At 46.8% G+C, this 12,676-nt stretch overlaps 1 protein-coding gene across 1 annotated transcript in view; it reads right to left on the bottom strand.

Moving 5' to 3' along the window:
- Positions 1-1,434: 1,434 nt before the first annotated feature.
- The window catches only part of RFC2 (replication factor C subunit 2), a 19,844-nt gene continuing 8,602 nt past the window's right edge, over positions 1,435-12,676 (bottom strand). The window contains exons 5-11 of the mRNA XM_006773361.2: positions 11,196-11,297; positions 9,898-9,998; positions 6,875-7,032; positions 6,579-6,644; positions 5,103-5,183; positions 3,544-3,657; positions 1,435-2,158 (exon numbers count right to left, since the gene is read on the bottom strand). Of these exons, the coding sequence (XP_006773424.1) occupies positions 2,048-2,158; positions 3,544-3,657; positions 5,103-5,183; positions 6,579-6,644; positions 6,875-7,032; positions 9,898-9,998; positions 11,196-11,297 (733 nt within the window). The 3' untranslated portion in view covers positions 1,435-2,047. The remainder of the gene's footprint in view (positions 2,159-3,543; positions 3,658-5,102; positions 5,184-6,578; positions 6,645-6,874; positions 7,033-9,897; positions 9,999-11,195; positions 11,298-12,676) is intronic.

Here is a 12,676-nt window from a genome sequence, read left to right as displayed (position 1 = left end):
GGCGCAGTGGTGTCCCTCGGGTGCCCTGAATGCCTCCTCTGCTCCAGCTCCCTGACTGGCAGCATGACGGTCTCAGGGGAAGGGCAGAGGCCCAGTGGGACCTTGAGTCAGAAAAGCCACTCAGGGAAAAATGCCGCCTCCTTTCAAAACCTCAATAAACCTTTTTAGTTTAAGGGCAGCGATTCTCACGTCTGCTTTCTCTGCTTCGTGTACAACCAAGGGAGTGACTCAGCCTCTTGTGTCAGAGAGGGAGCCTGCGGCCTGGGGATAGGACCGTGGCCCCAAAGGGCACCTCTTTCCAGGGCGGCACACCATCTTTCCGAGAATTGATGACACGTTAGGAAAATAGAAAAAACATCTCGAGCATGGCTGTGGCCATTTGCCACTTCACACCTTGCAGCCCTGACCTCACAAGCTCAGACCAGGGGGTGTGGCAGGGCCAAGGCTCGGGTGGGGAGTCCCTCCTGGGTTACAGGTGTGGAAGCCCTGATGTCTCTGGGGCCCCTCACCTGCAAGCTGGGCAGTCGTTCCTTCACCTGACAGGGATCCCCAAGCTCCCGACAAAAAATACGAGGAAGTATGTGTGTTTTGTAAAACTTCACCTCGCGGTTTCTGAGGACCTTAATTATGTTTTTCTCTTAATTGAAAACCAAACCCAAAAGCCAGTAATCAGAGCCTTTTCCATGTCTCTTCAGTGTCAGTACCCAACACTGTGGGCGGGGCAAGCGACTGCACAGCCTGGGAGGGCGGCAGTCGGTGGAAGGGCAGCAGGCCCTGCCCTCCTGCTTCCTCCTGCTCCAGAGGGTCAGGCTGGATGGAGCGTGAGCTGTTTGAACCAAGCTGGCAGGGAGAAAGCAGATGGGCTCACCCAGCTGTCCCAGCAATACGTGCGGCATGGGCACACAGGTCCGCACTGCTGTGGCCCTTCGTCAGGGAAACCACAGGGCAGGAAGAGCCAGCATGTCACACAAGTGTTTTTAATCAAAGCCTTTCACGAGTCCACTCACCACAGGATGAGTGACTCCCGTCCCCACTCTATTAACACCATTCTAGCCCTGGCCGGTGTGGCTCAGTCGGTGGGAGCGCTGTCCTGTGCACTGAAGGGTCACGGATTTGATTCCGTCAGGGCACAGTGGATTCGATCCCTGGTTGGGGTACGTACAGGAGGCTACTAAGCGATGTTTCTCTCTCTCCCTTCCTTTCTCTCCAAAATCAATTAAACAAACACACAAACAATGCTATTCTAAAATGGCATCTGGGATTTGCTTCACAACAATCCGAGTGGGGCGGTAGGAATACAGAGAAAACGAGATAGGCCATGTGTTGGTGTAACTGTTAAGATGGTGATGAGTATGTGAATATCATTCAATGTTTTATGTACAATTGGTATTTTTTCATAATTAAAAAAATAGTATCTTACAAAAAAAGCAATTCTACAGGTTAACATAAAGTTTACTGGGAAATGCCAAATCAACAAGCACTGTACAGACAAGGTGACCTGGCGGTCTCCACGCGCCAGGCCTGCACCATTTTCCTCAGCGACACCTTAAGTCCTTTCTAAAGAGCTCATGGTCCCAAGCTGTTGAGTAGTTTTTCTAAATGGTCAGTAAATTACAACAAACACTGCCCTCACCCCGTGGAACTGACCTCCAGAAAAATTGAGATTCGCTTGTCCCGTCTGTCATCGAAATCACCTTTTCTACTTGTAGGATGCAAGAAGCATGCAGACAGGAAGCTGGCTTTCTTTGCAGACTTGCCCTGCCACATTATTGCTGACAAATTGTACAGTTTTATTAGCTAAAATGCCAACCCACACCCAGACTGGGTGCCATGCCCTGGACATTCTCGGCGGCCTTTCCCCCGTCCCGTCTCAGAGCCTGGGGCTGAATGCAAACGCGCTGGAGATGTGTGTAGAAGCACGGGAAGGCCACGGCATGTTACTAAACGGCGAGTCCCACTGGCAGTCTGGGCAGCGTTCTCTCCCAGAGCGAAGGCTGTGAGTCCCGTCTCTCAGGGCCTCTTGTCGCCCATCAATGAGTTCTCCGCTCTAACTGGCCACCGGGGCCATCGTCTTCTGACACAGCCTGGCCAGGAGCCCTGCCATCTGCAGAAGAGAGTTCACACCTTCGGCTATCTTCATATGAGTGTATCCAATTTCCTGAAAAACAAATAACATTTAAATCTGGTTAGTGAGGGATAGATTTATTTTTTTTTAAATCTGTACTAATGGTTTACTCAAAATTGATGTAATGAATTCTAACTCCAACTATAAAATGAACTCTAAGTTGTCATGCATTATGTTTAACTAAAGTTCAATTTATTTCCTAAAAGGATATTGGTATTTTTTTGTAAGATACTGTTAAGAAAATAAAAAAGGCATTATTAAAATACTTATAGAACACATACCTGAATATACATAAAGAACACTCAAAACTAAGTAATGAGCCCTAACTGGTTTGGCTCAGTGGATAGAACATCGGCACACAGACTGAAGGGTCCTGGGTTCGATTCTGATCAAGGGCACGTACCTTGGTCGCAGAAGGCAACCAATCGATGTGTCTTTCTCACATCAATGTTTCTCTGTCTCTCCCTCTCCCTTCCACTCTAAAAATCAATGGAAAAATATCGTTGGTTAAGGATAAAAAAAAACCCAACAAAGCTCAGCAATGAGAAAACAAATCCAATGAAAAACTGGGGAGATTTGAACAGATGCTTCATCAAAGACTGGGGATGGCAAATAAGCACGTGAAAAAGTGCTCGACATCATTAGCCACTGGGAAATGCAAATGAAAGCCTCTACAAGCCTATGACAGTGACTAAAATTCCAACTGAGCATTCCAAGTGCTGGCTGGGATGTGGATCAGCTGAAATACTCATCACTGTTGACAGGATGCAACATGTTACAGCCACTCTGGAAAAGTTTGGCAGTTTCTTATCAAGTTAAACTTAGACTTACCATTCGACCAAGCAACCGCACCTCCATACAATGGGATACTACTCAGCAATAAAAAAGGAAGGGCCCATGGACCCTCACAGCAAACATATGAACAAATACAAAATACATTCAGCTAAGTGAAAAAGCCAGGCTCAAAAGACTATGTTTCTGCTTGATTCCATCTGTATCATATTCTGGAAAATTCTGTCCCCCAAAGAGAAAGCAGATCAGTGGTTTCCAGGTGATAGAGGGAAGGGACAAAGTTGGGATATTAGAGTTGTGTTTACACAACTGAATGCTTTTGTTCACAGAAAGCACCTAAGAGGCTGAATTTTCCTCTATGTAAAGTATACCTCAATTAATCTGACCTTAAAGATGAATAAACACACAAATCTCTAACGAGAGTCATTGTAAGGAACAGTAGGTCACTGACTGGTAGAATGGGCTTAAACAAACTCCCAGCCCCAGGACAAGCAGCCGCCCGCCTCCGTCAGAGCTGGGGACACTTTCTGAGCATCTTCCTGATGCCAGGCCTGTAAGTGAAACAATGAGAACCACAGCGTGGCCGGGATCCTTGAGGAGAGAGACATGGCTATACACTTACTGACCTTAATAAACTCCAGTTTCAAGTATTCTGCCATTTGGAAGGTTTTACACACTCGAAAAATGTTGCCAATGATGTCTTCTGGTGAGTAGCCAAGATGCCACAGGTGAGCGAGAATCTATAAAAAGAGAACATGCTGAGGGTGCTGAACTCCGTACATGACAAGGATACTCGGGAAACGAGGTTAAAGCCACACAAATCTCAGGCTGGTCACATTGCTCATCCTAGAAAACCCAAGCGATTCTGAGAATCAGCTGAGCACCATGGAGCTGGTAGGCCACGCCCTTTTTATCACGTGGGGATAATTTGACTGATTTTTCCAGCACAGATAATATTGCAGATTTTTAAAATGTCCTGCAATGTCTACTACTGTCCCCGAGCCTCTTAAGCACTTTGGTAACCATTGTATACCCCAGAGCAGAAGCAGGAGAACCCTGTCAGGGTGGGGAATGTCCGGCCTGCAGGCCGTTTAAGGCCCACGAAATCCTTTGGTCTGGCCCTGCCACGGCAGGAGGGGTGAGTTAACTGTTTGACCAGATATAGCAGGCTACTTTTTAAGTTGATAATTTTGTATGGCCCGCGAATGATGTTATAAATACCCAAATGGCCCTCGGCAGAACAAAGGTTCCCCACCCCTGTAGTGTCTGCTATGCTTTCCCTAGCTACAGAGTCCTAACCCACCCCCTGCAGGAGCAGCCCCGAACATCCTGACCAGGGCAGGGATTAGAGCAGTGGTCTCGGCCTCCTGCCTTCTCACCATCCCTACTCCACACTATCTGGACTGCAGGGTCTGGAATCACTTGTTTGTGCCTTTGCTTTAGCACCTGGGGTAAATTCAGGGGTTCAGGGAGCAGGGAAGCTCTGTGTGCCTAAATCTGAAGGCTTCCTTCAGGCCCACTCGGTGACCCAATCCGGTACCAGGGTCTCTGCCTCCGTCTCCCTGCCTTGCACTCATTTCACATTAGTTCTAACCCTGCCCTAAACTCAGTCAACTTCTAGCCTAATTTAGTGGGAGCAGGGAAACTGGCTGTGATCAGTCCAATGGCCTCAGATCACACCACTGCCACTCATGTGACTTCAGGGTCACCTGAACCACACGGCGCCCACTGGAACCTGCTCACATGACTACAATCAGGCCCCAAACCCCCTGGGTTTTCCTCTCCTGGCTGACTGGGGACTGCTGGGTCCAGGATGCTCACTCCCATGATCCTCGGGAGGATGGAGGGGAAATCTCCCCTTAACAGAGAAAGACGGCGTCACTGCAAAGTAAGGAGTTGGGTTGGTCGTCCCTCACATTAGGTGAGCAAATTCCTGATGCAGAGAATGTAACTATAGTACAAAGACATGATTTTGAATTCCAGGTATCCTACTTTTAAACAGTTGATATAGAGAACGGAATTTAGCCTGTCATGGTTTTCTCATCTGTAGGGTGTACCAACTCCTAGCATCATTGTAAGAATTCAGGGGAGGGATGCATGTGAGCCCCCAGCACAGGGAACTCCCTCAGCCCTGCTCGGGAAGAGGAAGGGCCCTCTGGACTCAGGGGAGGCGGAAGAAGCAGACCTTGTAGGCTTCGTCGATGTTGGCATTCACACAGTGCTGGATCATCTCCTTCACCAGCAGCGGGTGCGGCTCGTCGCAGACCTGACCAAACCGAAAAGGTGAGTCAGCGCTGAGGGACCATCTGAGGAGGACACTGACACACCAGCCTCTGTGCGACGTAACCAACCTCTGAAAATTTTTTTTTCCATTGAATTCTCCAGCAACAGAACCAGGTTGAGGAAAGCCCTTCATCACCAAACAAGTCACCAAATAAAAAGAATATAATGTTCACTTACTGTAGTGAGGAAGGCTTCTGACACCAATTCTGTTACCAATTTCCCCAACAGAAGATGAATTAACAAGGGCCACTGAAGAATCTCCACTCAGGGGCAGCATTAAAGCCACTATAAGTCACATCTCAGAGCCTGGGGTGATCACTTGCCCAGAACCACTTAGAACTCACTAAGACTTGGGAGGCCTTCTGGGCCGGTCTCCCACTGGAATCACAACTGTCTTTCCCGGGACAGGGTCCCAGCCTCTCGTGACCGGAGCAGCCGCCTGTTGAGCCGGTGCAGCTCTCCCTGAGGCCAGAGGCTGCCCCCTGCCACTCCCTCCACTGGCCTGGGAGTCCCCCCTCTAGCGCAGTCAACATTAAATCTAAACGACAGCCTTCGGTAGCTCCAGGCAGTGCCCACCCCTGCCCTTGGCCTTCTCTTCCCAGGTCAATGAACTCCCTCAGGATCCTGGTGTGCAGCCCTCGATGCTTTGCTCCAGGAGGAAAGGAGACCTTAACCGTCACAACAGGTGACCAAGCAAGCTCCCTCAGGGCCCTTGAAAATACCTCACTGCCCAGGTCGAGGCAGAGGCTTTTAGCACAGCTCTCTCTACCCACAATTCAGCCCTACCCAGTTACACCCCCAGATGAGGGGGAAATCAGACTGGGCTGTTGGATGTGGCCATCAGTTTTCAGAAGAATTCCCCGAAGGAAAATCCTGTCATGTGGGAACGAGAATCTTTTGGCTCGACCTTGAGGAGCTCCGATACCCACACCAGGACAGGAAGTGCGGAGGGGAAGTCTCCGGTGGGAGCCAGGCCTGCAGAGGGGGAAGCGCTGGGCTCCCTCCTGGCCCCCAGCGGCTGGATGGTCTCGGACAGGCTGCCTGGGCCTGTTTCCTCGGCCACAAAATGCTGACGAGAGCGCGTGTGCAGGGGAGCTGTGCAGACCAGAGCACCCGGAAAGCACCAGCGTCAGCCTGAGGCAGCAGTGGCAGCACCTTCATGGATCGCACCCTGAGGGCATCCCAAAGTCCCTCCGACTCTCCAGTGAGGGAGTCAGGGGGACACACGGGAAGCAGAGCAAGCTCCCCGCTCCGAGGGTGAGCCCCAGCGGCAGCACCGTGTCCATCCCCTTCCTTCCAGCACCTCCCGCCTCCACTCCACTGGCCCCGCAGATAGATACAGTTTCTGTAGACTGTGATGCCCTGCCAGCTTTTGTACCTTGAACACATTCTCACTGTTAATGAAGCCGAATCCTGAGAAAGTAGACTGCAAGTTGTTCAACGCCTGTTGAGGAGCAAAAACAACCGGGGTGATTTTCTGTCTCGGTCCTTCCCCACCTCTTTAGCTGAGCACCCTCCTTGCAAGCCTGCTCTCAATCAGCCCAAGGCCCCATCAGTGTGTTGGGTCAACACTCCCCACTCCGGCTCTGCGCAGCCATCACTTCCTTCTTCCCCCTAAAATAAGGGCATGGCAAGCCCAGGAGGTCCATGCCTCCGGGCAGCGACCGCACACACCTGCCGCATGTCTCCCTGGGCGGTGAAGATAATGGCTTCAAGACCATCGTCGGTGTAGGGCACATTCTCCTTCTCGATCACGTTCATTAACCTGGTGAGGACCTGGGCATCGGTCAGCTTTGTGTAGCGGAGGACTGCGCAGCGGGACTGAATGGGCTCTGAATGAGACAGGAAGAGAGTGAGGCTCCCGGCCAAGGATGGCATCGCCCTGCTGGTTCTGTAGTTACTCGGAAGCAGCTGCACAACCTGCACAGCCCAGCCACGCCGGCACCACTCTCTACCCAGCAGGCGCACACCAGTGACTCGGTATTTAGGACTAAATTTCAAAATATTAACCAATAAGCAACAAGAGAGGCCTAAGCCAGTACTGCCTGGGATGTCCGTGGCTGGCCACGGCTCCCAGAAGGGAAAGACCCTTTAACATAGAGACACCCACATGCCACAGCCCGCAGTGAGTCAGTGCTGGCCCAGGTGGCCCCCAAATCACTGTGTGTGCTGGGTGGGTCATGGCTTGCTGTTGGGGAGCCCCTCCCCTATCCAAGCATGAGCTCCCAAGGGCAGGGACAGAGCCTCACACAGATCTGTAGCCTCCACTGTGCCTCGTGCAGAGTAGATGCTGTGTACACATCTGTCAAGTGGATGAGACTTCAAAGAGCAGCTTTCGTAAGATTTAGTCCACCTCAACTTACCTCAGCGATTTTCAACCTGTTTCATCTCATGGCACACATAAACTAATACTAAAGTTCTGCGGCACACCAAAAATATATTCTTTTGCTGCTCTGACCAAAAAAAAAAGAAAGTATAATTCTGATTCATTCACACCGAATGGTTACTGTTGTGTTGGCTGTTGTCACTTTTAAAAATATGTTTTTATTGATTTTTCAGAGAGAGAGAGAGGAAGGGAGTGGTAGAGAGAGGAACACTGATCGGTGGCCTTCTGCACGCCCCCTACTGGGGGGTCGAGCCCGCAATCTGGACATACGCCCTGAACAGAAATCTAACCAGCAACTTCTTGGTGCAACCACTGAGCCACAGCAGCTGGGCTGTCATTTTTTATTTGACAATCGAGGGAGAGAGGTCAGTTCCCTGACTAACTAGGTATTGCATGTTTTAAAAAGTCTTACACACCAGATGAAAATTGCTGACTCATCTGAAAGCAGGAAGCTTCACAATGAACCTTATTAGCATATTTGATTTATCAGCACAGACAAGAGAAAGATCAATTAGGAACAGGAATACATATTTTAAGGCAATTAATATTCTAACTTCAATAGAAGTTTCCTCTAGTCAATTTTATCTTTTGAGACGTTCCAAAAGCTGAATTCATAGAATTTAATTACATGTCAGAATAAGGCAGCGTGGCCTTCCTCGATGTACACCTATCTCTTAACGCATGGCTCCAGGAATCAAAGTGAGACTGGGCTATTAAGTTTCACAAGTTAGCTCTGCAGCAATTTGATCATAAACCATTCCCTCTAATGCTAAGAAATAAATTCCTTTAGAGATCTCATTTGTTTGCTATATCTCTTTAAAAATTAAAGTTAATCCAAATGCTGTATGTATCACAAAAATTACTTTGATAAAAAGCGAAAGCCAGAGCTGCCTCCACCAACACGTGCAGTTTCAGATCACACAGCCCTGAGCAAAATGCACCGGGGGAGGCCTCTAAATATAACAGTGCCCCTGTCCTCATAGATTCCCACGGCTAAGGAGACAGCGCCATACACACCCATCAGTCAAAACTTTTTGCAGTTTTCTCCATCACACCACTGATGTCTTGAAGGTAGAGAATGTTTCTCATTAAACTTCGTATGCCCTGCATTAGTGGTACCTGCCACCTACTGAGACCAGAGAAAATGCTTATTGAGTGAAGAGCTGAATAAATTAATAAACAAATAATGACTATCCTGATAGAGTAAAAGGACATAAAGGATTCCTGGTAACACAAAGAGCCCACCAACTTTGTGGGGGCATCATGATTGATAACCAGTTTGTTTACAACAGTGCACAATGGCCCCAGGGGAGGGGGGGCCTGTAAGGGAGTAAAGAGAAGGGAGAGTCAGATGGCTGAGCTCACACAGGATGGGGTTAGCAGGGCGGATGTGAGGCAAGGACAGTGGGACAAAAGAGCTGTGAGAAATGGTGAGAGGCAGAGAAAGCTGGACTGTGCCTGAAGTCTGCGAGCCCTGACTGGTTGTGGGTACATACAGGGGTGTGGTTGTGGGTACGTACAGGGGTGCAGGTTTGATCCCCAGCCCCCAGTCTGAACAAGTGTGAGAGGCAACCAAATGATGTGTTTCTCTCACACTGATATATTCTCTCTCTCTCTCTCTCTCTCTCTCTCTCTCTCTCTCTCTCTCTCTCGCCATACTCCTCCATTCCACGCTCCATTCTCTCTAAAAAAAATCAATGGGAAAAATATTCTGGGGTGAGGATTAACAAAACAATAAGAAAAAGAGAAGGATGTGAAACCACCAGGAAGTTGAGATGCTGAAAGGGGGAGAGGGGATAAAACTGTGAGGAAACAAATAGATGGAGCGGGGACTGGAAGAACACATGCCAGGTCAGAGAGAAGACTAACATGAAGGTTTCACAGGTGAAGCAATCCCTGGCAATAACCAAGTCCGGTGTGCAGACGCAGTGCATGTGCAGTACTCAGGCCCACAGAAAGTGCAGGAACATGTCTGGAGAGCGGCAATGACTATGACACTGTGCACAGGATATCAAAATGTCACGTGTGCTTGTGATGGTGCAAGAGGCAGAAAGATGTGGGGTGCCAATCTCAGCTCCTCCACCTGCTATGTGACCTTGGGCAAATTACTAAACCTCTCTGAGCTCCAGTTTTCTCATCTCCAATGTGGAGCTGATAATACCTCTGCAAAGTTATATAGAGTAAATGAAAAAGCTGATTACGTGGCATAGTGCTTGGCTCATGTCAGGCAATCAGAAAGCCCCTGCTCTTCTGTTGCTAAAGAGCCAGAGGAGGACCATGTAGACCGCAGACACCCAGAGCTGGCCCTCACCTATGATTTTATCTGAAGCATTGCAAGCAAGAGCAAAGCGAGTCGTTTTGGAGTAGATTTCCATGGTTCTTCTCAAGGCTTGCTGGGCTCCATCAGTCATGCTGAGAAGAAAAATATAAGAGTGCAGTTGGCAACTGTGACCGGAGGCCCTCGGGACACAAATCCCTCCCTAGAGACTGTGAACCCTGACCTCCTCACTGGGCATGCTCAGCTTCTCCTCATGAGCCTGTTTGGGTCTTCCACAGGCAGGTGCATGTGGGCACGGAGTAGAGGCTCAGCGGCCAGGCTGCCTGGCCCACCTGAAACTCTTTCATCTGCTAGTTTTGGGACCACAGGTACATTATCTGAGCCTCAGTGTCATTACCTATCAGGAGATAATGATACTGTCTACGTCAAAGGGTTGTCGATGACAATTAAATGAGATAATAACATGTAGAGTACCTGGGATAATGTAATGCTTACATATAAGTGCTCGATAAATGTTGGCTATTATTGCTATAATGTTACAGTAAAATAGGTTAAGGTGTAGCAAACTATGTACTATAACATGGCAATTACAATGTTCCGAGCAAGATTATAATAATGTGGAGCACTGCTTTTTATATTAAAAGGAAAAAACAGGATACAAAAATTACATATATTATGATCTCAACTATGTAAAAATATATAGTGTAGAAAAAGAAAGTAAAGCAAGATATTAACAATATTTTCTAAATTTTCTTCAAAGAATATGAGTTACTTTTTTAAAAACGTGATTTAGCCATAACTGGTTTGGCTCAGTGGATAGAGCGTCGGCCTGTGGACTGAAAGGTCCCAGGTTCGATTCCGGTCAAGGGCATGTACCTTGGTTGTGGGCACATCCCCAGTAGGGGGTGTGCAGGAGGCAGCTGATCAATGTTTCTCTAAAAAAAACAAACAAAGAAACAAAAACAAAAAAAAACCACGTTATTTAAAACTTTTATTTTAGACCGGTAATGGCTAACATTGTGAATGTACTAAATGTCACCGAATTACACACTAAAATGGTAAGTTTTATGTTATGTGTATTTCACAACAATAAAAAAAACATTTAAATTATTCACCATTAAGTGATGCTGGAACAAACATATTAGCTGACTGCCTTAGACAAATGTTTGTAAGTTAATTAAGATGACTTTAGGGCTCAGGCTCCTAGAAATTGCTTTTGAAGATAAGCAAATAGACCACAAAAGTGCAAAGGCAAAGCTTTTTCTCTGGATTTAATAAAGCCTGATAAGAGACTTAGAGATCAAGGTCAAATGTCTGGCAAAGCACTCCACCTGTCTGCTTCATCCAGGATGATGATCTTATGTCGTCCTTTGGGAAGGGTGACTTTCTGCTGGGCGAACATTTTGATTTTGTTTCTCACAACATCAATGCCCCTGAAACAACAAGCTAGAAGTTAACTGTCACCTTCTGAGACAAAATCTGTTACCTTCATGGGAACTTTAACCCTCAGACATCAGCATGGACCCAATTTTAGTTTTTAAGTTTCCTTTTTGAACAATTCTATTTTCAAGAATTGAAATTTCATGACTTTTATTCCTTTTTGGAGGTTTTCAGAACAAAGAAAAAAATTACTATTTATAATGAGATTCATTCTATCTTGTAATAACCATATGGGTCCACTGAATTATTCTACAATCTCAGATATATTTTAAAGTCTTAGTGTTCTTATTCTTCCTGCATCTTAAAACTGTTCGGTATTTCATCATCCTAGTAATTATTTCATCATTACTCATCAATTATTCCCAACTATGTTAAAAATAACTAAAATAATAAGAAAATGAAAGAATGATGGAATTGTCTAAAAGAATAATGCAATAGTGAAAGAAAAATACTATTACTATTATCTCATACTTCATTTTTTGGTGTGTTTGAGGTACTGTATTGTCTTTCTAGAAGGCATAAAAGAAGTTCAGATACTCTGTCTTTGCTATCTTTTTTAAAGCTTTCACTGACCACAACTAAAAAACCATCAAACTTTTCATTTTCCATGCACAATGTCAAAGAGAAAAAAATTGACAGGAAGATGTTTCATAATTATTAGACAAATCAGAAAATGACTGCAGAGAAGCGAATAGACTCTAGACTCTAATGATGGTGAAATTGATCATATAAGCAACATCTCAGACCATGTTTCCTCAGATGCCAAAATCCTAGGTGCGTTTTCTCAATCTTAAGAATCAAGGCGTGTGCTCACTTTGGCAACACATATGTGAAAACTGGATGACACAGAGATTAGCAAGGCTCCCACACAAGGATGACATGCAAATCTGTGAAATGCTCTGTATTTTAAGAATCAGTAAGTCATGGGGACGTGATATACAGCATAGGGAATCCTATATAATAATAGAAAAACATGGTAATTGACCATACCTTCACTACACATCCATTGGCTAATCAGCATGATATGCAAATTAACTGCCAAAAAAGATGGCAGCTAATTTGCATACTCCAGGGCAGGCCTGGCCCCACCTTGCCACCGGGGACCCAATGGACGGGTCCCTGGCAGCAAGGCAGGCCAGACCCAGAAGCCAAGACAGATTATGAGGGTGAATCAAAAATAAAACCCACTTTAAATATAAAGACACATACAGATTAAAAGTAAATGATTTAAGCTGCAGCCTGTTTTGTTCAGTGGATAGAGCATTAGCCTGTGGACTGAAGGGTCCCAGGTTCGATTCCAGTCAAGGGCATGTACTTCAGTTGCTGGCTTGTCCCCAGACCCTTATCAAAGCATGTGTAGGAGGCTGGGGGG

The sequence above is a fragment of the Myotis davidii genome, unplaced genomic scaffold, assembly GCF_000327345.1.
Source record: "Myotis davidii unplaced genomic scaffold, ASM32734v1 scaffold726, whole genome shotgun sequence".
NCBI lineage: Eukaryota > Metazoa > Chordata > Mammalia > Chiroptera > Vespertilionidae > Myotis > Myotis davidii.
The sequence above is the reverse complement of the archived record's forward strand: the minus strand, read 5'-3'. Positions and strand labels throughout refer to the sequence as shown.